This window comes from Verruconis gallopava (assembly GCF_000836295.1).
Source record: "Verruconis gallopava strain CBS 43764 unplaced genomic scaffold supercont1.9, whole genome shotgun sequence".
NCBI classification, from domain to species: Eukaryota; Fungi; Ascomycota; class Dothideomycetes; order Venturiales; family Sympoventuriaceae; genus Verruconis; species Verruconis gallopava.
Genome location: NW_015622145.1, coordinates 426,928 through 453,043, shown reverse-complemented (window position 1 = coordinate 453,043; position 26,116 = coordinate 426,928). Strand labels below are relative to the sequence as shown.

The 26,116-nt window shown below is 51.8% G+C and overlaps 9 protein-coding genes across 9 annotated transcripts; 3 read left to right on the top strand and 6 right to left on the bottom strand.

Moving 5' to 3' along the window:
- The first annotated feature begins 18 nt into the window (after window positions 1-18).
- On the top strand, window positions 19-1,972 carry PV09_03499 (uncharacterized protein). Its single transcript, XM_016356704.1, has one exon. The coding sequence runs from the start codon at window positions 260-262 to the stop codon at window positions 1,862-1,864; it is 1,605 nt and encodes a 534-aa protein (XP_016215497.1). The 5' UTR covers window positions 19-259; the 3' UTR covers window positions 1,865-1,972.
- A 479-nt stretch (window positions 1,973-2,451) lies between these two features.
- Window positions 2,452-2,761, bottom strand: PV09_03498 (uncharacterized protein; the record flags this gene model as incomplete). The annotated part of the gene is made up of 2 exons (XM_016356703.1): window positions 2,452-2,591; window positions 2,659-2,761. The coding sequence occupies 2 exons, from the start codon at window positions 2,759-2,761 to the stop codon at window positions 2,452-2,454; spliced, it is 243 nt and encodes an 80-aa protein (XP_016215496.1).
- A 558-nt stretch (window positions 2,762-3,319) lies between these two features.
- Window positions 3,320-4,330, bottom strand: PV09_03497 (uncharacterized protein; the record flags this gene model as incomplete). Its single annotated transcript, XM_016356702.1, has 3 exons — window positions 3,320-3,555; window positions 3,618-3,964; window positions 4,029-4,330. 3 exons carry the CDS (start codon window positions 4,328-4,330, stop codon window positions 3,320-3,322), a joined length of 885 nt encoding a protein of 294 aa, XP_016215495.1.
- A 439-nt stretch (window positions 4,331-4,769) lies between these two features.
- On the bottom strand, window positions 4,770-7,688 carry PV09_03496 (uncharacterized protein). The gene is made up of 6 exons (XM_016356701.1): window positions 7,418-7,688; window positions 7,249-7,355; window positions 7,087-7,199; window positions 6,468-6,892; window positions 6,116-6,404; window positions 4,770-5,992 (listed from the first exon to the last, which is right to left on the bottom strand). The coding sequence occupies exons 1-6, from the start codon at window positions 7,633-7,635 to the stop codon at window positions 5,252-5,254; spliced, it is 1,893 nt and encodes a 630-aa protein (XP_016215494.1). The 5' UTR covers window positions 7,636-7,688; the 3' UTR covers window positions 4,770-5,251.
- Window positions 7,689-9,139: 1,451 nt separating this feature from the next.
- PV09_03495 (uncharacterized protein) lies at window positions 9,140-12,005 on the top strand. Its single transcript, XM_016356700.1, has 2 exons — window positions 9,140-9,872; window positions 10,005-12,005. The coding sequence occupies exons 1-2, from the start codon at window positions 9,443-9,445 to the stop codon at window positions 11,801-11,803; spliced, it is 2,229 nt and encodes a 742-aa protein (XP_016215493.1). The 5' UTR covers window positions 9,140-9,442; the 3' UTR covers window positions 11,804-12,005.
- Window positions 12,006-12,354: 349 nt separating this feature from the next.
- PV09_03494 (uncharacterized protein) lies at window positions 12,355-14,333 on the bottom strand. The gene is made up of 2 exons (XM_016356699.1): window positions 13,998-14,333; window positions 12,355-13,937 (listed from the first exon to the last, which is right to left on the bottom strand). Exons 1-2 carry the CDS (start codon window positions 14,268-14,270, stop codon window positions 13,404-13,406), a joined length of 807 nt encoding a protein of 268 aa, XP_016215492.1. The 5' UTR covers window positions 14,271-14,333; the 3' UTR covers window positions 12,355-13,403.
- A 131-nt stretch (window positions 14,334-14,464) lies between these two features.
- Window positions 14,465-16,660, top strand: PV09_03493 (uncharacterized protein). The gene is made up of 2 exons (XM_016356698.1): window positions 14,465-15,801; window positions 15,862-16,660. The coding sequence occupies exons 1-2, from the start codon at window positions 14,617-14,619 to the stop codon at window positions 16,021-16,023; spliced, it is 1,347 nt and encodes a 448-aa protein (XP_016215491.1). The 5' UTR covers window positions 14,465-14,616; the 3' UTR covers window positions 16,024-16,660.
- PV09_03492 (uncharacterized protein) lies at window positions 16,429-18,200 on the bottom strand (the record flags this gene model as incomplete). The annotated part of the gene is made up of 6 exons (XM_016356697.1): window positions 16,429-16,661; window positions 16,715-17,463; window positions 17,517-17,561; window positions 17,616-17,998; window positions 18,056-18,112; window positions 18,168-18,200. 6 exons carry the CDS (start codon window positions 18,198-18,200, stop codon window positions 16,429-16,431), a joined length of 1,500 nt encoding a protein of 499 aa, XP_016215490.1.
- Window positions 18,201-18,900: 700 nt separating this feature from the next.
- Window positions 18,901-25,915, bottom strand: PV09_03491 (uncharacterized protein). The gene is made up of 7 exons (XM_016356696.1): window positions 25,482-25,915; window positions 25,151-25,427; window positions 24,797-25,102; window positions 24,586-24,745; window positions 24,471-24,536; window positions 24,331-24,420; window positions 18,901-24,278 (listed from the first exon to the last, which is right to left on the bottom strand). Exons 1-7 carry the CDS (start codon window positions 25,820-25,822, stop codon window positions 19,039-19,041), a joined length of 6,480 nt encoding a protein of 2,159 aa, XP_016215489.1. The 5' UTR covers window positions 25,823-25,915; the 3' UTR covers window positions 18,901-19,038.
- Between the last annotated feature and the right edge of the window lie 201 nt (window positions 25,916-26,116).

Below are 26,116 nucleotides of genomic sequence, written 5' to 3'. Positions count from 1 at the left end.
GTTCGTGGTTGTCTTCATCTCGTATCTTCGCCTGACATTCATTGCTTGCCCCGCTGGGACGCGTCTGCGCCTTCGCAATCGTTGGCGGTATTGAACGCGATTGTACTCGAACGAACGAGGATGCTGTTAAAGTAGGTCGTTTCAGAAGATCGAGTTTGCTCAGAGCTATAACGAGAAGCAAGACGCGCGCAACGCCGACCAGCTCGGTTCATTGCACACACGCATCACCCATCATAGAGTTCGACTAGACTCCCCAATCATGGCGAACGTCCCCAACAAGCGGCCTGCTCCTAGCAGCAAGGAAGACATGCTAGCGGAGGTCAAAAGACGAGCAGATGAAGCCCGAGCAAGAATAGAGGCTATGCGGAAGGGCTTAGCTGCATCAGCGGCAGCATCAGCTACTCCTCCGCCTCCTCTTCAGAATGGCGCGACGACAACGACGCCACCACAAGCACCTCCAGCGTCAGGAGTGAAGCCACTCAGCTTAGCGGATATCAAAGCAAGGATGGCCGCTGCTATGAAGAAACCTGCTGTTGTAACTTCAGCAACAGGAAACGACATGCCACCAGAAAGACCACCCGCCAGAGAGAGTCTAGGACCTGCACCCTCTCGCCTCCAACTGCAGGAAGAGCGCGAACGTGACCGAGCAGGAAAGGGTGGCATGAATATCGCTCTGCATCCCATGTTGCGAGCCGACGCGCCAGACAAAGCACAAAAGGATGATCGGAGAGACAGGTGGCGAAAGGAAGAAGAGAAAGGAGAAACCAACAATCCTTACCTCAGTGCGGGTGGGCCATCAGGCCAGACGAGAAAAAGGCGAGAACTCAAGTTTACGCACGATCTAGACCACCGCCCTGCCATGGAAGCTGCTGCGGAAATGCGGAGGAAAGCTGCTCTAGAAGAGATGAAGGCAAAGATTCAAGCATCGGCAGCAAAAGCCGGTCTGGATGAAGCAATAGACACGACGTGTTTTCAGGTTCCAGAGCCGCCCGAAGTAGAATGGTGGGACGAATCGCTACAAACAGATTTGGGTTTCAACGAGAACATCACAAACCTGGTTGTGCATCCTGTGCTTATCGACCCTGCGCAGGAGAAATTCACAACAACGAAAGCGCCAACGATGTATCTCACCAAGAAGGAGCAGAAGAAAATGCGGCGTATTCGTCGGGCTGAGCAACATAAGGAGGAGCAGACCAAGATTAGACTAGGATTGGTACCTGCGCCTCCGCCGAAGATCAATCACAAGAATGTGATGCGCGTGTATGGCGAACTCGCTGTTCAGGGACCTTCGGCCGTTGAGGAGATGGTTAATAAGCAGATGGCGGAGCGAAAGAACAAACATGAACAAGCCAATGCTGAGCGGCAACTCACCAAGGAGCAGAAGGCAGAGAAAGCCGCTCAGAACGCTGCTCAGAACGCCAGCATGGGCTTGTACCTGCAGGTGTACAAGGTCAACCTCAAGCGCGATGAGCTCCTCAACAAACATCGGTTCCTCATCAACAAAAACGCCCAAGAGTGGGCTGACCTTCGCGGCTTCGCACTCGTGACCCCGAACTTCACTCTCGTTCTCGTGGAGGGCGGCGCGAAAGCCACACAAGCGTACAAGAAACTCATGCTTCGTCGCATCAAGTGGCGCGCCATTCTCGAAGGTGGCGGCGAGATTTTGGACAAGGAACTGTGGGAAGGCGTCGAGGACGACACGTGCGTGCTCGTACACGAGGGCCAAGTTCGGGAGCGAAGGTTCAAGAAGTGGGGGAACATCCGAGAGGCGGAGACCGAGATCGCGGCTAAAGACGCGCTCGTCAAAGCGAAGCTGGAAAACTTCTGGGTCATGGCGAAAAGTTTGGATAAAGGGATGGGTTGAGACACGGATCAACAGTCCACTTGTGAAAGCCGAACGCATCGCGCCACCTGCGCTGTAGATATATGAAAGCTCATCGATAGCGTACTGAACTGTAATATCCATTTGGCCACCAGATTTCTTTCTTTCCTCTTTTTTTTTTTCTTGTGTTTTTCCAATTCTATTTTGCTTTTATTGTATTATCTATTCACTACGGTTCCCGCACCCCCCCTCTGAACATCGTCTCTCTTCCGAGACGGAAGTCGGGCTTCAACTCCCACAGGATGTGAAAGAAGATGTAGCCGTGTGTACAGCGAGTCGGAAGACGAGAAGATTCCTACAGTCTCTAGGGCGAAAATCGGGATCTTAACGGTGAAAGACGACGTCAAGCTCACTCGTCGTTGTCAGAGAGGATGAGCGGTGGGGGGGGGGAGAAAATAAAAATCAAGAAGGGCTATCACAAGGTACGGGAGGCCACGAACGTTCGTTCCTCGCCCATCCTCATCTTAAGACGAAAAAAGTTCTTCGGACAACAGCAAGGACAAAGCTGGATGGGCTCTTCCAGGGCGTGATCTGGACTCTTGAATATTCAGCGCTGCAAAAGTCTCAAACTAGGCTGTGCTTCCTCCTAGTTCGATCCTCTGATCGTGAGCTAAGTAGCCTTTCGCCTTCAACTCTGCAACCTTCTCCCGCTCCAGTCGTTCTTCTTTGCGCATGTGCGCTTTGAACCACAGGTGGAAAGCGTATTGACCTGCACAGATCATGAGCGCGTGAAATGCCAGAAGAAGGAAGTTCATGGCTTTCTTGGAGTGACATACAAATGATCATAAGAGCGATGAAGCCAAACATGATGCCGAGCTCGTACCCCAAGCCTGGAGACGGAACGTACTGGATGATGGATGGATCTTGCGCTGAGGACATGCTGTTCTATGTTTCGACGGGCGAGAGGAATGTTGGGGCAAAGGTGATCCCTGGTATAGTCACGATGTTTGGGATGCTCTTGCGAACTGAATGGTTGTGGGAGCGATGACTAGCTGCAAGCGTCTCAAAGAATTGGTCCCAGTAGGAGATTCAAGTTCTCCGCAGGTCTTCTTAACTGCGTTATGGTGCCTTGGGAGGGTTGCACATGGCAGACGTCACGCCGAGCCAGGACCTGGGGGACCTTGTGGGGAGGTCAAGACCTGGGCAGTCTTGCGCAGTTCTTGGTAACTTCCTGCAAACAGAAGGTATCCGCGACTGTAGTGGAGATGTCAAAAATCGCTTTACTCGCATGTCTTTGGCGAGTCTGAAGATCTGGTGAATCGATTTTACGGCGGTTTGACTTGTGCCGATAAGGCTTCCCTCGTGATGATCCTTTGTTGCGGACACTCGCGCCTCTGATCTCAGTGCTCTGGAGGCACGTGTTGGCGCCGAGTTGAAAAAAAAAACCCCCCAACACTTGACCAGAATTTCTAAACAAGTTTGAATTAACAGTGATTTTCACATCTTCTTTCCAGCAGCATGCTCCTCCATCGCGCGACGGGCATTCTTACTGCCACCCAACTTTGGACCCCTTGGCTGGTCGCTCTTCGTTGAATGGCCCGCTCGCCTGGATTCCCTCCGCACTGGATCCTGGTAGTTGCTCTTAAAATTTTGAAGCACGGCCTCCTCATCGACATACTCGTTGTTTGCGGCAGTACTTGTGGTCGAGGACATGAAATCCTGAAAGCGCGAGACTGTTCCGAAATGTCAGTGCCCCCATTCGACATATAGCACTTGATTGCAGGCGATGGCTTACGTGAATTCTCTTTCAACACTGATTCAACGAGGGCATCTCTTGCTAAACTCTCGCTGTCCCGTCGCTTGCGTGGTCTCCACGGCTTTCCATCTCGTCCTAATCGAACTTTGGAAGGTTTTAAAGCCTTCGCGGCCTCTTCTTCCTGGTATTTGGACACGCTGTCACCGAGATCAACCTCGATGAGCTTTCCTGCAGCTACGGACTGCTTGTCTTGCTTCTGCGTGGCAATATCGTGCGATGTTCCCGTACTCGTCTTGGCAGCGGACGCGGTCGAATCTTCTCTAGCGGCAACAGATGCGCTCTTTTGATTTCGGAATTCAGCCATTTTAGCCTCTATATAGTCATTCCTGCTGGGTTAGCACTCCTGATCGGCAACCGGTGAGTTAGGCAAAAGAGCTACGCGCCGCTTACATCTGTTTGTCGTACATGCCCACTACCTGACCCGTCTGAGGCACGAAGCGACCGTGCATCCTGTCCACGTCCGACTGTTGCTTGTTCGCAATCGAGCTTGGCTGAAGCTCGTCCTTCGCCGGTAGGGCGTCACTCGCGCGTCGCCGAACCTTGCAATGTTTGCGCTGCCGCAAGATCTCCGCAACCGAGATCTGCTGGTCCGTCTCGCTCTCGCTCTCGTGGTCATGCTCGTGCTTGCGCTTGAACGTCGCTTTCCCGCGCTTCTTGAAGATGGGTGCAGCCTCCCGTTCGTTTCCCGACATTGTGCTTTGCCTTTTGCTTTGAGGGGCCACGATGGCAGCGATACCGTCGAGGCGAGCCACATGCAGATGGTCCCGGCCGCGGAAGCTAAAAGCGTGAGGCCTCCCGCAAAAATATGGGTCATTTGCCTGTTAGGGCAACCCCGGCTCAATGCGAGCAAGCACCTAAGGCAAAGCGTCACATAGAATGGCGGAAGACTGCTTACACAGTACTCGGAGGAATTCAACTACGCGTACGAACTCTCGGTGCGTGGAACAAGACACGCGAAACATGCAAATAACAAAAAGATCAGTGCCTGATTCACTAAAATTTGTGCTCTTAGAACCGGTCGACTATCGGCTGCAACAGGAGAAGATGAAGCTGCAAGGTCTTCTTCTGTGCACGAACAAGATTCAGAAATGAATCTCGGTTGGGACAGCAAAAACTTCAAGGGAGTTCGAATAAAAAAGTCACCAATCTTTCTCATTAAAACCACGTAGTCTTCGTTCTGAAGAGGCAGTCGCGAATCATATTATATAAGCGGGAAGCAGTTTGCTCTTTGTGTCTAGAGCTCGCCTCCGCAGTTCATGCCCATACCAGGACCAAATCGACTTAGGCCCATGATTTGTGTTTTTGTCTATCCATATCAATCCGCAAGAATGGATGAGGTTTCCATTCAACCGCCAAGGATGCCACAATGACTATGATAAGTGTCCTTGTGTCACGCAATGTTGATTCCAGCCCAAAGAAAGGGAAAAAAAAAAGGAGGTATCTTTCCCTGTGTGTTCAATACCCAAAGAACTCCCAAACGAATACCAAAGAACCAGCATTTAAAACCGTAGATCAAGCATACATGTCGGAAGAGACATTGACAAGCTGGTCCACTGCTTTGGTCAAACTTTTTTCCCCCTACAATTTTTCACTTCAGCAAACCGAAAATCATTTTATAAATGGGAGGTTGCCACGCCCGGGTTGGCGCCGCGGCTACCGACGAGGTGTGAGATTTCCTCGAGATAACTGTCACGCTCCTTGAAAGGGTCGTACATGCGCTGCTTGATGTATTCATCGAGTTCAGCGTCTGAAAGACCGCGCAGACTCAACTCACGATCCACGCCGTTCTTCTGTGCGGCACGAATGACGAAGCGAGTGACCACAACACTGACTTCACGAATGCGGCGGATATCTGGGTACAGCCAGCCATCGGCCCTCTCCTGCTCCGTCAAAGCTTCCGATAGTGACACGCCGGATGCGTAGATCATGTCTTGGGTCACGTTGACGGCCTTGGATAGAATAGCACCGAGCCCAATACCAGGGAACACGTACATGTTGTTACCCTGGCCGGGAGTGAGGGTCTTGCCCTCCCACTCAAGAGCGGGGAAAGGACTGCCACTGGCGAAGAGAACCTTGCCATTAGTGTTGCGGACAGCCTCCTCGAATGTGCACTCTGATTTGGACGAAGGGTTGGACAGTGGGAAGATGATCGGGCGTTCGTTCAGAGCCGCCATCTGCCTGATGAGTTCAGGAGTGAAAGCACCGCCAATGGTGGATAGGCCCATGAGGATAGTGGGCTTGACATAGTCGATCAGGCGGCTCAAGCTCTGAATTTGCTTGCCGTTGTTGTCGTCCCGCGCGAAGTACACTTTGTGCTCGGCCAGCTTGTCACCACGATCTAGCGTGACGAGGCCCTTGAACGAAATCACATGTTAGCCCACAGGTACGGTCCCGTTTCATTCCGCATGCAAGGAGGGGGGGGGAGGGGTAAGGGGATGGTGGAAGTCGACTGTGCCATAGCTTCCCTCACAACGTACATTTGAATCGACAAACCAGAACTTGCGGCGAGCTTCATCCTCGGACAAACCTTCCTTGATGAAGAACTCAACGAGCTGCTTGGCTACACCGACGCCTGCGCTGCCGGCGCCCAGGAAAATGGCACGATGGTCCTTCACCGGCACGCCGGAGGCCTTGACTGCAGTGCTGAAGCCACCCAAAATGACGGCGCCAGTACCCTGCACGTCGTCGTTAAACATTGTGTAGGTATCTTTGTATCGCTCGAGGGCTGGGAAGGGGTTCTTGAAGTCTTCAAACTGAATGACGATGCTGAAGCCGTGTTAGCTTCAAAGATGGTTCGGAAGAGGCACAGGATTGTGCGGAACTACTTACCCAGGCCACCTCTCGGTCAAAGCTGCCATGAGCTCGTCGAGGAACTCACGTTCCTCGTCCGGCGTCACCTTCTCCCGTCTGCTGCCAAGGTACAGAGGGTCTTCTCTAAGGGCCTTGTTGCTCGTACCCAGATCGATGGTGAGCGGCAGCGTGGCATCTGGCCTGATACCGGCGCATGCCGTGTACAGAGCAAGCTTGCCGATGGGTATGCCCATGCCGTTAACACCCAAATCGCCGAGACCCAGAATGCGTGAGCCATCGGTTATGACGGTGATTTCGACGTTGTGGGGCCAGTTGGCCAGGATGGAGTGCAGGTTGCCGCGGTCTGAGTACGAGAGGTACATGCCCTCAGGTTGGGTGTAGATGTGAGACCATTTCTGGCACGCTTCACCCACGGTGGGTGTGTAGATGAGAGGGGTGAGCTCCTGTGGGAGGGCAGGGTCAGCAAAATTGTGAGTCACACAGGGTGCGAAGCCAGCGCGCTCTTCGAAAGGGAGAGAAGGGGAAGGGTGAATCGACAGCGGCGTTTGAAATTGCTTTGCGTACGGCAGCTGCGTCTTTTGGCGCCCATTTCGAGATGTGCAGAGGGTGCTGCAAAAGTGCATGTGCTTGTCCGTACCTTGACGTTGTTGGCGAGCAGCCTGTAGAACAGATGCACGTTGGTTTTGCGGAGGTGACTCAGGTACTGGAACTTCTGTATGGGCGTCTCCTGAAGCTCCAGGATCTTCAGACCTGCATGGGGGTTAGGTGCAAGAGCGATTGAGACGCACGATGCGCTCACATCTCTTGGACTGGACGTCGAACTGCTCGACAGCCGGGGGGACAAGACCGTAGGTGCCCAGGAAGCGTCTGACTTCGGGCGGATAGGCGGTGTCGTAGTCGCCGGTGCTAGAAAAGAAGGGGCAAGATTAGAGCCGGGCGGGAGCGAAGACAGGGCGCAGGAAGCTTACGACAGAAAGGGCCGTCGGATGGGGTGTGCGTGTTGGGGGTGTTGAGCGGCCTTGATGTTGGCATGAGGCTGAGGAGAAGGCAGATTGTCGAGAGAGCCCATGGTTGCAAAGCGTCTGGCAGTCAGGAGGGGAGGCGAAGAGGAAGACACGGGGGAGGCAGAGGTCGGCAGGGAGAATCGAGGGGATTTGTACGGGAACAAAGCAATTGGCGGCCGCATCTGGGCGAGATGTATAAATATATACACATACACGCTCACGGCGCACACAACACAGGCGACATAAAAGAACCAGCAGCGGACGGGGCGCGGCAGGTGTGGGCTACATTGTCGCCCCGAAACGGGACTCGCCCTAGCGTGGCCCGGCGCTGCAGCGCAAGAGACTGGCCCCGGGTCCTGGTCGGCGGCGGATGGCTGATGGCTGCCTCTGCTCCCGATCTCTTCCGGCTGCGCGCTGCCGCTCTCTTTTCGTCGCCGAGTGCGTTTTGTTTCGTGTTTCTTTGGGCCCCTTGCGCTGGCGTCCCCTGCCAGTCCCGACCCGGCGCTGTTCGATCAGCGTGCTTCAGCGTGAGCAGTCGACGACGCGTGGGCGAGCTTCGAACGGGCATGGACGCGACCGTCGCCGCATCCCCGCATCCCGTCCTTGCTCTCAACCAGTCTCTCCCCCCCTCCTCCTCCTCCTCCGCAGCCGCTGCTCCTCCTCACTCGCGCGCCATCTTGCGGTGTGAAAGAACGCAGGCCACGTCGCGGATAAGGCCAGCGTTTTTCTTACGTGGGCTCGCCGGTGATTGGGAGGGGCGCGGCCCAGGTCAGCGCTGCTCCCCAAGCCATGGGCAGGCTTGCAAAACCTCCGACCCGATGATTCGTGCCCGGCGCAGCGCTGCGGTCACGCTGGCCCACTGGCGGCGCTGTTTCCCCATGCCCATCAACGCTTGGGCGCATTCCAGAAAACCTTGACCTCGACATGCTTTCTCTCTGCTGCGTCCTTCCCTCGTCTCCCTCTCGTCCTTCGCCTTGCTCGCAAACACGCGCCCGCTCACCTCCCACTCGCGCGCAAACGGCCACACCCATCCGCCAGGTCCACGGTACTTGGGAAAGCTCGTGCTCGGACATGCCCGCGTCGCAAAGCTTGTCGCAGAGGCTTGACGCTGCGGACCTTCGGCTGACGGCGTTTCGTGACATTGCGTGCCCTCTGGGCTCGTTTTGCTCCTTCACTTAGTCAACTTAGCATTCGCTTCTGCGTCATCAATTCATCTCTCCGACCCCCGTGACACGCTGCGGCGGGCCCGAGCCAGCCTCTTTGGCCGCAGACTGTCCACCACCACTTGTCGCTTAAGTCTCAAAAAATAAAACGCATGTCATGATTGAGGTGGAGCCAGGACGTGCGCGGCGGCACGAATCCGACCCCCTTTGTTGGCTTCGCGTGGCTGAAGCCCAGAGCATGGTCGGGAGGCGATCGTCGGAGTCCGGTAGCATCCAGAGTGGGTTCGCATGATTTCGTGAAGCCTTCGTTCCCCATCTCTGCACAAAAAGCACAGCTCTCGTTCATCCTGCATCACGTAACGCCCTCTTTTTTTAGTTCTTTCCGTTTGGGCTTCTGACACTACTGGGCCGACTGCGTCCTGCTCGTCGGCAGGCTCGCTCGGCCAGGGATTTAAAAAAAAAAGAGAAAAGCAAAAAAGAACCCACCCATCCATCGCAGGCCGCACAGCCGAGCGACGTGACGGTCTGGTCCTCTTCGTCCATTGTCGTCGTCATCGACAGCCGTCGTGAAAACATGTGACTTCCAGCCTTGCGGAATCGCAGTCTAGGCCCAAGACATGCAAGCGCGGGAAATCCCCAAGCCCATCCAGGCTCTGGGCACCCAGTAGCGGCTGCTGCCCCTCGTACGTCACAAATACACAATCAGGCAGTCGAGTTGGTACATACATTTTGCCCGCGCTCCTGGTCGCGTCCACTTTTCACCATAATCCCTCCAGAAATGATCACCAGCCTTATCGTCCATTGACGATCCCATCACCCGCTGGCCATGTCGTCGTGTTTGGGACGGCGCAAAGCGCGCGCCGAGGACGAGGAGAATGCACCGCTGATTCCGCAATATCGCGATGACACCATGCTTCAGCGGGAGCTGCACCAGAAGCTCCATACCTATCAGATGCTCCGAGCTCTCGGCCAGGGCTACATGCCGTCGAACGAGCAGCTCGTCGTCCATCTACGCACCTTGCTTGCCGCCGACATCTTGAATCCGGATCTGCCCAATCTGAGCGACTCCGGCCGCCTTCTCGTCAGGTACGCCAAGCAGTTGCTCGGCCAGTTCATGCAGCTGCTGCAGAACAAGAACGGCAACGATCAGATCCAGGACTTCCTCTGGTATCTCTCCAAGGCGAAAGTGTCGGTCGACGTAGACGACATCGCCCAACGCGCCTCCAGGGCGAAGAGCAAGGCCGATACAGCTGCAGGTGAGCACGGCCCAATGGAAGCACGAGCTAACCTACCCCATGGGGACGTTTCACACACTCGCATATGCACACATGATTTTGACTTCTTTTGCTGTTCTCAACGGAACGACTAACTCAGCCCCTGTTTTCTAGCGTATCGTAGCTTGCAGACCGTTGGCTCCCTGCTGCTCACCAATTCGGACTTTCGCTTATTCCTGTCGGACCTGAACGTGGTCGCGCGAGAGGTGTTCAAAGACACTGCCTTTGCACTCTCCGGGGCTGCGGAAGAAGCAGGAAAGAAACTCGAACCGTCGGAAGACGAACAGCAGAAGCTTAAACAACCCGGAGGCGATGATGGACCGCGGCCGTCAGGTGACGAGCTTGGCAAGGCAAGTGCCGAGGTTGCAGACGTCGTCCTGAACGGTGCTTCGCAGGTCGCTGAGCAGGCCAAGGAGAGCGTGGCCGACAAGCTGAGTGGGGATGAAGGACGCACGCTGCTGCACAGGCTCAAGCAGGCCGTGTTGAAGCTTCGCCAGCGACAGGACTATTCCGACTCCGTCTCGACCATCTCGCTGCTGATCAAACGCTACGCGCAGGTGTACTCCCGGGCCGTTCAGGAGACGGTCGAGACGGCAGAGGAGGATGTCCACGAGAACGCCGCAACAGATCGGGCCATCAAGAACTTGTATTCCTTTGTTCGGTCCTTTGGCGACGCCAAGCAGTGGGACGAACTCGAGAGCAGGTTCAAGCAGTTGCTGAGTCACAAGGACAGCGACCCCGAATTCGAGAAGTTCATGAACGATGTTGGAACTTCCATCGAGAAGCTGCTGACGGAGCCGGCCTTCTTTGACCAGGCGGAGGAGAAGTTCGAGGAGCTCAAGCAGAAGTCAAAGGAGATCGGTTCCGACTCGACACTGCGCCAGGATGCCGACGCTTTCCTGGAACAGTGTCAACGTACGCTGTCGGCGGTGTTGCAGGACAAAGACGTAGCCAATCTGATCCGCACCAGTCAACGCATCATCGCCGTCCTGTCTCCCAAAGGCGCATACGTGAACGGCGAACTGATACAGGATGCGATCGACGTCTTCCTCCCGCTCGCTGTCCAAGCGATCCAGTACGTGCCCATACCTCGCCTCGAAATCTCAACGCCGGAGCTCGACCTGCTTCTGGAGAACCTGATCATCGAGCCGGGAAGGACCGTCAACCAGTCGTCCTTCTTCCCTTACAGGATCCGCGTCGAGACGTACAACGACTTGGAGATCCGCAAGGCCCGGTTCCGGACGACGTCCAAGGTCAGCTCGACTATGACCATCAAGATCGACGGGCTGAGTGCGCGCGCTGACGAGATCGGCTTCTGGCTCCGCGCTCACAAGGGCCTCCTCCGGCTCGCCGACGAGGGCATCGCCAGCTTCCAGCTCGACGAGCGTGGCGTCGACGTCCACTTGGACGTCGAGATCTGCAAGGACAAGCTGGAGAAGATGGTCAGCCTCAAGGCCGTCCGCGTGCACGTTCACAAGCTCAACTACCAGATGCGCCGGAGCAAGTTCTCCCTCTTCGGCTGGCTGCTGAAGCCGCTGCTGCGGCCGCTCGTGCGCAAGGTCGTGGAGAGGCAGCTCGCCGCCGCCATCGCGGACGCCATCCACGCCGCCAACCGCGAGCTCCTCTACGCCAGGGAGAGGCTGCGCGCCACCCGCATCGCCAACCCGCACGACCTGCGCACCTTCTTCAAGGCCGTCGCTGCCCGGCTCGCCCCGGAGGACGACCCGGACGTGTACACCCGCCTCGGCGTCTCCCAGCCGGGCAGGGGCGTCTTCAAGGGCGTATACGCGCCCGGCAGCATCGTCAAGCTGTGGAACGAGGAGGCCGCCCAGGCCGCAGAGCGCGTCGAGGCGTTCCGCGAAGACGGCTGGAGAAACGAGATCTTCGACGTGCACGCGAGGTACATGGCTTGAACCTGGCGTTTACCAACTCACGACGTCGAACAAAGGGTAACATGATTCAGGGGGGACTTGGCCTTGTTCGTTCTTTCTTTTTGTCCGTCCGCTCCTCTTTTCTCTCTCTCTTTGATATGCAAGATATCGGAACCTGTACATACACGTGTAGTAACAAGTAATAAAAACCAGTTCAGGCTCTTTTTTCTTTTAATAAAAAAAATTGTTCCTACTCGGGGATACGTAACCTTTGCCTTTTTCCACCCGTCACAAACTACGTTTTACTTTTCAAATCATCCTTCTTCTTACACCGCATGACAGAGCCAATCCCAACCCTTCCGTCTTCCCATCCTTTCTCCTTCGTTTCACGTCCTTCCAGACATGGCGGAAGAGGACCGGTCCCCCCCCCCCCCCCCTTCTTGCGTGTCCCGACCCGCGCAAGTCGAGATCTTTTCGCCACGGTTCTACCCGCCCTCCTCTTCTCGCGTCCGTCCTTCCCTCCAAAGCAACAAGAATTTCATTTCCTTTTTTTTTCTTTTCTTTTTGACACATAGAAGAAAAAAAAAAAGGGGGGGGGGTTGGGGGAGGGAAGGGGGAGGGGCGGAACCTCACGAGAGGATGCGTTGCTTTTCGAAACCCTGCGGCAGCACGGCACACAGAGCCGTGACGAACGAGGGTCGGAATCGCGGCGTCTCAAGGCAGAGAGGTGGAAAATGATCCAAGGGGAAAAGAAAAGAAAAAGAAAAGAAGCCGCAAAAGCAAAAAAAGACCGCGTCCCGGGTGTTGTTGTGGGGGGGGGAAGGCTCTGGTTGCGTACGGGAAGGATTCCAAAATCGCGCTTCCATCGGGTTTGCGCTTCTGTCGCGACGGCTAGAGCTCGCTACTTCTTTCTTCCGTCTTTCCTTTCTTTCTTTTTATGTTTTCATTGTTTCTCCTTCCTTATGCCTTGCGTTCCTGGTGTTTTTATCTTCTCCACTTTTTTTTTTCGCTGTGCTGACAAAACGTTCCCGTCGTTCTTCTCAGCGGGGCGAGCTGCGTTATCGCGATCGACCGAGGGCCCGTCCAGCCTGTTCTTATCTTTCTTTCTCTTTCTTTCTTTTTTTCCCCCCTCTACTTTTTCTTCGCAGCGCGATATGCATAGGTGGTGTGATGTCGGAGTCTAGACCGCCGCGTCAACAATGCGTTGTGGTGTGGAGCTTGTAGACAAGGTGGCTGCGGATTGTGTAGCGCTTGCGTCCGCTGATAAGAAAGGCATGCAAACTTTGGACGGGTAAAAAGTTTTTTCGCTCAATTGGACAGACGCTTCAGGTTCGAATGGGGACACTGTTCCGGCCTGATTCGAGTATCCATCATAGTCTTGGTAGAAGAAGCGTCTCCCGTGACGTGTGGTTTGAATCTGTCGACTTGGAATGCGAGCGCTAGAGAGGACGGACGGACGGCTTTGCTAACTCTTGGTCCTAACACGTCTCGTATGCTCGCCGTGCTCGCACTGTGCAAAACGGATGGAGGAGCAATCTCCGGTCTCAAGGACGGCAAACAAAGACCCAGAGCGAACGTATGCGCCGCCCAGCTCACAAGCCCTTCCATTGTCAGGGCATATGTATCCTGGCTTCTTAACATGCTATGCCTTCTTCTTCGTCCCTCTCATCCTCAGTTCACTCGTAGATTCCTCTCCAGGAGCTGTGCCACTTCTCCCTTCTCTTGCCTTTGGCTGGATAACCCAGCTTTCTGCCACACTTCGCCTCTCGACCTTCCTGCGCTCCTTTGCCCTGGCTTCTTCCAATCTCCCCAGATATCCCGCATAGATCGCGACTTCAGCGACTGCAACCACAATGCTGCTCACCATGCTTAGAGCCAAGCGCTCAGGTACGTTCCAGTGCCAGGCCGCTTTCCACACGCACACAGCGCATGCGATGATGGAGACGAGCACGTTCGCTATGAGAGCGAGATGACGGTTAATGTCCGCATACGTGATCTCGTCTTCTTCGCCGGAGGAAGAGATGCTGGGCTGAGGGGGGAAAAGGGCCCCGTGGGCAGGATCAGGAAAGCGCTGAGAGAAGGTCTCGACTAGTGGTGCTGGGTTGAGCATCTGTGAGTACTTGCGGGCTTCCTCTTCTTTGCGCAGGCGAGCCATGAGAGCTTTGTATTCATCGCTCTACTTTTCAAGTCAGCTTTCTATCTTCACCCTAGGTGGATCAGGTCAAGGAGACTTCACCTTCTCTGGCTTTGGCGGGGCCGGAGGTATATAGACAGAACAGCCCTTCAGCAGCTCGCTCAAATGGACTGGTACGCAACGCTCAGCTGCGACAGTCTTTTCAGGGGTCGATTTTAAACACTTCGATATGTGTATAAGCTGCCTGTGTGAGATTGGATTACCCACTGAAGGGTGCTCCAGACTTGGCTCTCCGTCCTCTTCCTTCCGCCAAGGACAGGAATTGAAGGCCTGGACAGCCGCCACGATAGTGGGCGTCATAGAGAGGAGAACCATGATCGAAATTCAATGGACCGAATCAACTTCATGGCGACAGGCTTCTATGGCAGAAGGGAATTGGGGCTGCCTGGAGTACACATACCTTCTGGACATCCTGGTCTACCTCCGGCCAAACTCCGCGTCGAGTCGTGTTCACATCAGGCTAGCGTCATGAGAAGCCGCATCTCGCCCGTTTTTTCTCAACCCATACGGCACAATTGCCATATCGTCGGTCTCCTCAATTGTCCAGCTCGTAACCCGCCGTGGTGTCATCAGATCCCATGACTGTGACATCGACATAGTCAATTGTTTCTTACTCCGCCTAGTCCACGCCAAGCACGAGCCGAACAGTCCTGCCGCAACTATGAAGCCGCGGCCCGCGAGCCTACTCGGCCAGCTGCTTGCAGCGTCATCCCAAACATCAGCACGAACGTTCGTCTGTCCCCAATGCCGCATACGCGCAGATAACATTCCTCGAAACATATTCTATAAGCAAATAAAGCGGCAGTACAGCCTCGCCGCCGCGGTTTCGGCTGCGAAGCAAATCATCAACGGTCCTGACCCGGCTTCACCAACCGGCGTCGACCCATTGCGAACCGTCGCCAAGGAGCTCAAGTTCCTCACAAAGAATATACGACAGTTGCTTGGATCGGGACACCCTACGTTGGATCGAGTGGCGAAGTACTACACTCAGAGCGAGGGGAAATATGTGCGACCTATGCTCGTGCTACTCATGTCGCGAGCGACAGCGTTGACAACCAAAGTGCCTCGTGCAGTGGGCTCTCAGGACCCACGTGGAGTTGATACATCATTTACAGACGGCTCCATTCTCAATGATGAGAATCCCGACGCTCCTGGTTACTCCCCTCTGACTGCTGCTGACGATGGCGCCTATCGCGCTGGCGATCCCGACATCCTCCCGAGTCAAAGACGACTTGCCGAAATCACGGAGCTGATACACACCGCCTCGCTGCTGCATGACGATGTGATTGACCACTCCGTCTCGCGACGCGGTGCCTCCAGTGCAAATATCGAGTTTGGAAACAAGATGGCCGTCTTGGCCGGCGATTTCCTTCTGGGACGTGCCTCCGTCGCCCTAGCTCGTCTTCGTGACCCGGAAGTTACGGAGCTGCTGGCAACCGTGATAGCAAACCTGGTGGAAGGCGAATTCATGCAGCTCAAGAACACAGCGAACGACTCCCTCAATCCGACGTACTCGCCGGACACCCTGCAATACTACCTTCAAAAAACGTACCTCAAGTCGGCCTCGCTCATCTCTAAATCGTGCCGTGCAGCCGCGCTGCTCGGTCAGTCCGCTCCGGAAGTGGTGGAGGCGAGTTACCAGTACGGAAAAAACCTGGGGCTGGCCTTCCAGCTCGTGGATGATATGCTGGACTACACGGTCAGTGAGGCAGAACTTGGAAAGCCTGCAGGTGCGGATCTGGAGCTGGGGCTGGCTACCGCGCCCTTGCTTTTCGCATGGGAGAGAAATCCTTCTTTGGGCGCCTTGGTGGGGAGAAAGTTTGGAGGGGAGGGCGATGTTGTAAAGGTGAGCTCTCAGGCGAATCATGAGATGTGAAAGGCTGCAAGTACTAACCAAATTTGCCAGGCCCGACAAATTGTCCTGGCGAGTGATGGTCTCGAGCGAACGAGGGCGTTGGCGCAACAATATGTCGATCAAGCCATTGCATCCATAGCCTTCTTCCCTGAAAGCGAGGCAAAAGATGGCTTAATAGAAATGTGCCAAAAAGTTTTAAAGAGGCGAAAGTAAATTTTAAAACTCGTGCAGATTTACATGTAAAACGGTCGAATATCGGTGCAACTGTACATATACGGTGGGGAAGAAGATACCACTCCATTCATGAGTGTGTTTCTGAGCTCGATTTATGGTTTTTGCAACGCATATGTTTGTGTGTGTACATTAAGTAGACTTAGGAAACAGCATGGGGACGAGTAAATCGACGTGCGTCCATGTTAGAGGATCGTCTCACATCTCAGAAGCTTGGTCGACATTTCCGCTTCATTTTCTACGGCGACACTTGAGCGAAGAGCTAAGTTCTGCGATAATCGAGCTTGGAACAAAGTCTTGTTCTGTTTTGACAAAGGTGGCGCAAGACGCAGTGCGACTACCAAGGCTGGCTAAGCTGTGGCCGTTGGTGTATCCGCCACATTTTCCTCATGGTATAGGCATGAGTTCAACATGGTCCACCTCCATCTTTCTATCCTCGACAATTCCATGTCCATCTTCCGTAAGATGAACGATCACTTCGTCGCCGAAGAGCTCGCCAATCTCCTCGAGCGACAGATTGGAGGTTTCCGGGACGAAAAAATAGATAAGTGACGTGGTGACTATATTGCAGCCAATGAAGACAAGATACATCTTCCAGCCGATGTTTTGAGCCGCAGTCGCTGCGCCGCAGGATCAGTTGGACGGTCTGGTGAAACTGTATCATATAGCTTACCTGCAGGCGTGGTAAAAGTGATTGCACCTAGGAAATAGGCACCAAAGCCCAGTGCAATGCCTTTGGCTCGCAGGGTTGTCGGGAAGATCTCAGAGCAGTAGACGAATTGTGTCGGATCAATGCAGCCGCCGTATACGATGACATACAACCATAAGAATGCTACCGTGGCTGCCATTCCGGACTTACTTGAACTGTTTCCGAAAGAGTAGTACTTCTGCAAGACCATTTCTATGATCAGCATTACTGTGAGCAACGGATATCCGATCAGCAGAAGCTTTCTTCTTCCGATGCGATCCATAAACGCTGCACAGACAAAGTTCGGCATGGTTCCCAGGAGTGCATACATGCAATAAAACAACAAGGGTAGCCACCCAGATAAACCAAGCTTAGAGTAGAGATTGATCTGAAAGTTTCCTATTGCCAGGATGCCGCTTGCCTGGGTGCCGTATAGCAGGAAGATCGCGATCAGGCTTCGTCTTCTCCATGAGGGGACAGTGAACATTTTCCAGTATGTCACCCTCTCTTTCTTGTCATGGTCGACCTGTAGAACAATCTGTTGGAATTCAGCATGAGCGACCAGCTCTTCAGGATCTTGGCTGTCATAATGGAGTTTCCGGATCACCTCCCACGCTTCTTCCTTGCGATCGGCCCATACCAAAAACCGAGGAGACTCTGGGATCCAATAAATACCAGCTAGAGTTATGCATGGAGTAATGCATCCTAAAGCAAGTGGAAGGCGGAATTGGACACTGTACAGATTTTTAGTGAGAGCGTGCCGATGGACAAGTGACAAAGTACTCACGTCTCGCTAGTTGCAAAGTATGCACCAAAACCGACCCATGAGCAGCTGTTACATGATTAATTACCAATTCATTCCCGTTGATCATAACCTGTGACGCACATGACGTAACCGGAAGCAAGGCCACAAGCTGTCAGGCCGGAGAGAAGACCTCTGTTATTCTTATTTGCAACCTCCGTGAGATATACGGAGGCCAGTGTCAAGCTTTGACCCAGTCCGACTCCTTGAATGAAGCGGCAGGCAATAAGCTCTCCAATCGCTACACTGCCAGCACAGAGAGCCCCCCCAATGAGAGCAATAATCTGACTGATGATGATAGCTTTTTTTCTACCAAGCCAATCGCCGACATAACCTTGGGTTAGGCATCCAGCGAAACAGCCTGCAGCGAATAAAGAGTTAATCGCGCCTTCGATGCTAGCCGTATAACTAGACGTTGGATCGAGCTTGAAGTACGCAAAAAAACCTGGCTCTCCTATGGCAGTGATCTATAGATTTATAAATGCCATGAAATTCAGGGATAAAATGAAAAGGGTTTCCCTTACGAAAACTGCGAACGCAAAGCCATACGTAAATGCGCCTAGAGCAATGAAGCTCACAAGCTATTGTGTATTAGGAGACCAAGGACAAGGCTCGCCCCAGTTATGTCGAACTTACACCCGCTTGAATTCGATTAACCCCTCTCGCCATGCTCACTATTCAATCACTTAACGTAGAAGATGAATCCAAAATGAATCGGTTACTTGGCAGTATTGTGGGGCATCTAGCGAGGGAATATATAATAACAAGCTTTCAGCCCTCGCATTAGCCAATTTCTGTGCAGCGGAAAGCATTATCAGGCCTGGAAGAGGATAGGCTCGAGCGGGTGTGAATATGACGCGATTTTCACCGCGAAGAGAAGATGTAAGCGATGGATCTGTGAATGATGCATAATGAGCATGCAAGTTGTAGGCTAGTTAACTTTCCAGACGATCGTATCCACTAAAGCTTTGGGGTATGGGGAAATCTGGGGTTGGTCGGGGAAGGTCGGTGTTATCCCGAAATCAAACTGGATATTCGAGGAATTATCATCAAAAAAGGGAGATTCACTGTAGTGCCCCGCTTTTATTCCGCTTTGGATAAGTTTCATTGAAGTCAATGGACGTCGCATTCCAATCTGACGGTAAATGGTTACCGTAGGCCGAAGGTATCACGGAAAATGGTCATCCAGATTATGAAAAACACAATCAACGAAGCGTGACGAACATTGGTTTGTAATCTTCTGTGGGCTTGGAGTTGCTAATGGGAAGGTCGAATTAGAACGGCAAATTAGCACCCTGTCGCTAATCACAATGTTTGATGAACCCACATACGATAATATCTGTGACTTGTTGGCCATGATGAACTGCTTGCTCGCTTATTGTTGAGCCGAAATACCACGCGAATAGTATCAAAATTAAACATGGATAACCAAGAAGATTTGGCAGTAAAGTAAAGTAAATTACAAATAGTACCTAACAAAAAAGCGCTCGGTATCCATGAGAACGACCTACTTCTTGAGAATTCTCGAAAGCCGCTTTACCAACTTCAGTCGACTTGGAGATGATCGAGAATCCGATGACCTCGAACGACCTTTATCCAATTGGTGCGTCCCAAAATCGGTTCCAGAAGGCCTATCAACTGCTTCAGGAAGCGGTAATTGGTCGGAAGAAACAGCAGTCTCCGCATGAACTGAAGTACCTGAGGCTGGCGCGTCAGGCCTCGTCTGCTTACCGGGGTCAGGGCTTGTGTGCTTGAAAGCTGCATCTCCCGCATGCTCCTTAAAGCCTCCTTTGTAATCGACAAACTCCTCTCTATTTTTGTATTGCGGCGGAGGCCCTGAAATTTGTTCCCCAACTCCATTGGATGATTGGGAAGGATGTGATGAAGTAGTGAGGGCCTCAAGGAATTTACCTCTTCCATTTTCTCCCATATCTGATCCATTGGAAGCAACAACTTCAGCCAGTCCATGGGTTGAGGCAAGTGATTCCGTCACCTTAGACTCAGAAACATCGATATTATGATTATCGTGAGCGCGAATCGGCATCCGGACATGGCTCATCTCTTGTACATCGGCAGACTCTGAATTATCGCTTTCAGGTGTGAGTTGAAGCGATAATGTAGTTTCCGAGGTGTATGAGCGATGCACAGTCTGTTCAAAGGAGGATGGGAACAGATGATCGCCGCTTTTCGATTTGGATGAAGTTTTACAGAGAGTGCAGATGTTAACGCCCACCCCGTGGAATAAGTCTTCGAGCTCTGCCAAGTCAAGTCGATCACGAACATGCACGTCCTCGCTAATCATCATTTTGACGGCATCAAAGACACTGTCTGTGAAGCATTCCAGATCTTTGGCACCACTGTAGATGAGCTCGTCTCGTTGTTCTTTAAGCTGGTCAAGACACAACTTCAGGTCATCGACATGATTCCGGTAAAGAAATATTGTGTGTTGATGGACCTTTTTAGAATCGCGTATTGAATTCCGTCTCGAGGTTTGCGCGTAATCCATTCGCTGGTGCATAATCACACTAAGCATTTCAAAGAAGATACAACCTAACGCAAAGACATCGCCGGCGAACCCATGCCTCCGATCTTCACTCATTTCGCTAACCTCAGGAGGTTTAAATCTCTGCGGAATATCAGTCGATTCAAACACATCATCTGAATTGACCCACTCCCCATCTAAGCGAGTGTCATGGTGATAAACTGAAAGATCTGCGAAGAGGACATTGTGGTGGACATCAATGAGTATTTTGGATGGCTTGATGTCGTTGTGTCTTTTGGCGTTCTCATGGATGTATCTCATCGCGTTAAGTAGACAGCTAAAGAATCCTCGAAGGTGTCGGACAAATGGATGGATGGCTGGAACCTCCCCACGCCGAATTGTTTGTCGGCTATTGAATTTCGAAATATGCTGCAAGTAAGTTTCTAGGTTCCATGCAGCAACAGGAAAGATGACCATTCCGAAAACTAGGCCTTGCTCATACGTTGCAAGTATCGCCGAGATGTGATTGTGATGTAAGCTCTCCAAAATTTCAAACTGAGCAGAATAGCTCGCAACAGCTAATCTAGATTGCTGCAGTGGAATAGTTTTGATTGCAATTGTGTCGTTCCAGCGACATTCTTCAGTGCTCTGGTAAGCGCATAATACGCTACGTCTCTGAGACGAGGGTAGAGATGCTAGTTTCTTCAGAGGAAACTGGATACCGGGGGGTAGAATGTAGTGATTTTTGCGGGTTTTGGAAACAGCAAAGTTGACAGGAAATCTCCACGTGATTTTTTTGCTAAGGTATGAAGCCACCGGTTTCGTGGAATGATGTCTTTCAGCACCGTAGACCCGGGGCTCCACATGATGTAGAAAGTCCAAAAGTTTGGGATTCATCTCAGCCCGCCGACGAACTGTGTTATCCCTTGCGTCCGGAATATTCAGGATACGTAGCCATTGCTCTCGCCACACGCTAAGTTCCTCTTCGGCGGCGTGCATTCCTCTGTTTAGCCAGAAATAGTTCGCCAATTCTTGAAAAGTTTCCGGGTCACGGTGCTCCGCAGCGTAATGAAAGCTCATTTTAGCATTATTGTTAGATGCTGTAAGCATGCTGACGACTCTCTCGTGTGCAACTTTGCTGGACACGTTGTCGGGGAGTTCTGAAAGTGCCGAATCAAGCAATACCTTTATGATCTCGGGCTTTGCATTCTTTGCTGCATAATTCAGAGGCGTCATATTGAAGAAGTCTGTAGAGTCTCGTCCATACGGCAGCAGAAGCTTCACCATTTCTGCCGTTCCTTCAGCAGCACCGTAGTGGATTGGAAGCCTCTTGAGCTTGTCTTCAGCAAGAATGTTAGCATGATGGTCAAGCAGCAGACCAATCAGAGTGGCGGAGCGTTTATTCGCACAAGCATAGTGTAACGCGGTTTTCTGGAACACATCAACTTTGTCGACGAGTTCGGACGGTCCAACTGCTAGAATTGCTTCAGCTACTTCAGCCCAACCACCTGAAGCTGCTTCGTGCAATGGCGTCCTTTTGGAAGCCGTCAAAAGCTCTGGGTCAGCGCCTTCATCAAGCAACATTTTGACGAGATCCACTGCACCAGTTCTGGCCGCCACATGCAAAGAAGTTCTTTTTTGAAAATCTCGCTTGTTGACACTCGAGCCATAATCCAGTAATTTTCGAACCGTAGGGAAGGAACCACAAGCACAGGCTAGATGCAGGGCTGTCTGACCGTTGTTATCCCCTTTATCAGAAGTAGTGATCAGATACTCAACGACTGAGGTGTGACCTCGTTCCGCCGCCCAGTGAAGGGGCGTACGACCTTTTCCATCAGGTCGCGATCGGTATGCTCCAGCACGAACAAGAATATTAACAAGTTGGATCTTTCCACTCTGGGCTCCGTAGTGTAAAGCGGACACTTTGCGCGGCGACTGATCGTTGCTGTCTGCTCGATGTTCAAGCAGTAGTTCCACCAATTCAATATTTGCCCGTTTTGCTGCTAGCCTTAGACTTTCTCCTAATTTGACCATTTTTTCACCAAGGATCTTTTGCTGCTCGAATATTGTTAATAATTTTTCGACGACTGATTTATGCTGACCTCGCACAGCATCTTCCAGTGTGCTTTGCAAGGTAGTGAAATTCAGCTTGAATCGCTTAATGAACACATCGATAAGCCCAAAATTGCCCTCAAAAGCTGCTGAGCGCATCACCTTTGATTGAAAATCGGCCCGTGCAAGCAAGGTGTTCGGTATACCCGTCAAGTTACCTTTTGTTGCGAGAGCTTGGATAACAGCGGGTGCAGCCTCTTGATTTGATGTGAGATTCGTACTTAGATATCCTTGAACTCGAGTGCTTCCAGCCCAGATTGCATAGAACATCAGTGATCGTTTCTGCTGGTCGAGAAGATGTATATCATGACCTCGCTCGTCTGACAAAAATCTTAGAGCTTCGAGAGCATCATTTGATGCAGCAATACGAAGCGGCAGAGAAAGAACGTTCCCACAATCAGGTAAAACCACATCCTTGGCTAGATTCTGTAGGTTATGATGCAAGTTGAACGCAGAAAGCACGCAAGCTATATCCAATGACTCAGGAGGGCACTTACGTCTCGCTCCTTTAAGCCAGAGGGATGCTACATCACGCTGTTTATCCATGATCTCTTGCAGAAGGCTGTTCACCTTTCCTGAATGTGCCGGAGCATGTTGTACGTGCATCGACCACTCGGACAACGCGTAAGTCTGTTTATCTGAGCCACGGAGATGTTGTCCAGCTTGCAATAGCTTTGTCAACTCTAGACAAACAATAGATATCTCTCCCTCCACATCTTCTCGACTACCCTTGTCAACTAGAGTTCGAATTACAGTGTCCTTGACATATTGATGGACGATCGTGACGACAGACTGTCGAGTGTCCACAAGACCCGGAAGTTCAGCAGCTAGCCATCGAGACAAATCAACTATGTGTCGTGGTTCGAGTTGTTCAACTTCGAGCTTTTTATCACGCGCTGTCGTCAACGGAAGAGATAAAGATGAGAATGTCGTCGCTCTAACCCCTGTCTCGACTGACAAGTCCAGCAGGCTTGTTGTCGCATGTTCCAACCGGAAGGTTACCACCGCGATGAAATCGTTAAGTTCATCTAAAGTCAATGGCCGTCGTGCGAGAGCAATGAAACAGAATGTGATCATAGGAAGAGGGTCAGTTCTCTCTGACAACCTTTCAACAAGCAGCTGGCAGAGCACCCAAATCGCTTGGGGTTCCTCAACCGTATCATCTGGACTAGTGCTAAGCCGTGCAGCAAGCTGGTTGAAGAAAAGTGTAGCCTCCTGTTCGGTCGTGAATTTGGTGCAAGTGTTGTGTAGGATATTTCTGTACAGGTAGGAGCTACTCCATTGAGTTGGATAAAGCAATCGATCGTCGATCCCGGTCTGAACTTGGGACATGATAGCACTTCTCCGCCAAGATCTCTCAGCAGTAATCGTGTTGACCCGACGTTTGCTTGCTTTATCCATTGGTCTCCTGTCGAAAGAGATAACTTTGGCTTGTCGATTCTCCGCCCAAAGTCTCATGGTCTCGGCTTGCTTTCCAATCCCGCAAGTAAAGCATAAACGCTTACCATCCATGGTCAAAAAGTCTTCGCAAAGCAGAAGGGTGAGCTGGGAAGTCGAAATTTCAAGGTCGTCCAAGCCGTCGAGAAGGAGAAAGACTTGTGAAACCTCGGCGTCGCGAAGCATAGACAGCAATATGATGGAGAGATTGCCATCATCAAGCAAGTCTCCATTTTCATGTGCTTCATTGTTATCCATTGGAGGTAACAAGTTCTTTGCGGGCCAATCGTCTTTTTTCCGTTTTTTCGACTCCAACTTCTCAAAGAAATCATCCGGAAAATGTCGCACGAGAGATAAATTCGTGTCCAACATTTGTGCAATCAACTCGCTGAAAACATGGCGAGCCGCAGCAGGAGACTCGGTATGGAAGTTGTGAAAGTAGTGAAGGACATGAGGTCGAGGAAATAAAGAAAGACTTTGATTCCGGAGATCTTTCCGAAGATGTTCGATAAGGTATCGCACACCTACCGATTTTCCAGTGCCAGGAGCTCCAGAAAGAAGTAGGAGGTTGGAACGATCTGAGGATTCAGTCCCGTGCAGCCAGGCTTTTGCCTCCTCTGTTTTTGCGATCCAATCACAAGAGTTATGAAATGGAAGATCACCAGTCCATTTGTTTTTGTGTACAGGGAATAATTCGCGTATACGGTCAGCTTTCCCTGAATTATCATCAGAATCACTTCATTTCAGCTGTCATACCCTTACGCGTACATTGATATTCGTCTCTAGACTCATCAGGTTCCGTGATGATGGACTTGGAAAAATGCGTCTCGGATGTCGTCATAGCGTAACTCTTCGTTTCTGTATAATCTAAGCTTAAGAATCAAATACATTGTTTCTTGGCTACATACCTGTTGACGGCGAATCTTCAATGCCGACCATCCTCAGCAATGAGCTAGTAGAACGATGCTGTTGGCCTTATACACAATTTAGTCATAGATTATTCTTATCTCATGACCGACTTACCGGGTCCATTGTAATTAAGTAAGATATCCTTGATAGCAGAAATCACTTGTCTGTATCCGGGCTGAGACTCATTCTCGAATTGACACATGCTATTATGGTCGCCATTCAAGAATCCCACTCTTTCTGAGGGATGATATAACGCATTTGCCTCACTTGTTATCTGCAAAGCCATTAGTATGAATATTGAAAGAAATATTTCCGTTGTGCTGACAGGCATGGGCATTCCTCCGGCAGTCGTAGGATTGGTTTCATAGAATGAGTATATCAATACTCTCAGAGTGTCTAAATTCTGGTCAAATGACTGACTTAGATGCTCGATGGTGGAGTTGGGCTTCAGGGTATCCAATACATCAATTTCAACATGGTCGAAGACTGCGATTTTCGATAGAGCATACATCCAGCCTAATGAGCTCAGGGCACGATGTGGGGTTCCGAAGAAGATGATTCCTGCGGTGTTTTCTTCGATGGATTTCAGATTTGGCTCTCCAAATCCCGATATTCTTGCTTCGGACAAAGCCTGTGATGATTAAATCCTATGAAAGCTTATGGGGACTGCAAGACTTACGGCTTTCACAATAAATCCGCCTAGACTATGAGCCAACCAGACCAGAGGACGGTCTTGACAATCTCTCCGAAAGCTCGACAGATCTAGGAGTAGTTTGTTCGCAACACTTCTAAATGTCTGGGGGCTCGAAGTGCTTGAACCTTGATCATAACTAAATGTCATGACCCGGGCACCGGGAAGGCTGTTCGGCAAAAGAGATTCTGGCCAAAAGCAGTTACTTGAGCGGCTCTGCCAGGTAGATATCGCATTGCTTCCGAGTCCATGTATAAGGACGACACTAAATATATGATCAACGACTGCCAACAACATGATCTAAGAACATATTGCTTACTCGCATGGGATACAATCTTGTACAAGCTGACCTTGGGGCTCGTAGATTAATTTTAGACCGGGAGTCAAGAAGGTCTGTCGGACAATGTCCCAGTGGCGATTACGTCTTGACAAATACGGCTTCGAAGACGCGCTTTGCGGTAAGTTTATTACCTCGTTATTCCATCCAGACTCTTCCTCGAATCGACTGCCGGTGTGCGCAAGAAGATCATTAAGCCCCCAGGATTCATGGTCGTTGGGTGAACCCGAGGCAGCATAGATGTCGTCGTCTATCTCGAATGAAGCCGTATCGTCAGCCCTTATGCCATGATCCGTAAAGATGTAGCTATCGGTTTCGTCCATATTCTTGATCAACCACAATAATGCAAAGCATAATGATAGCAACTTCACATATTCTCATGAACCCAATTTTGGAGCAGGCAGATTGACCGTCGGCGGAAAGGCAGGAGGCTACCTGAGACATGTCGTCGTGCGGCCTCGCCGTAGGGCGAGCTGAAAACGCCACAAAACTACAGCCCCGCAGCTGAAGAAATACGAGCATCCTATTGGACTCCGTAGGACGAAATTGGCAGACGAAGATGGTATCTCTTGTAGGCAACAATACGCCACGCCCTGTGGAGTTTGAAATGACTCCCA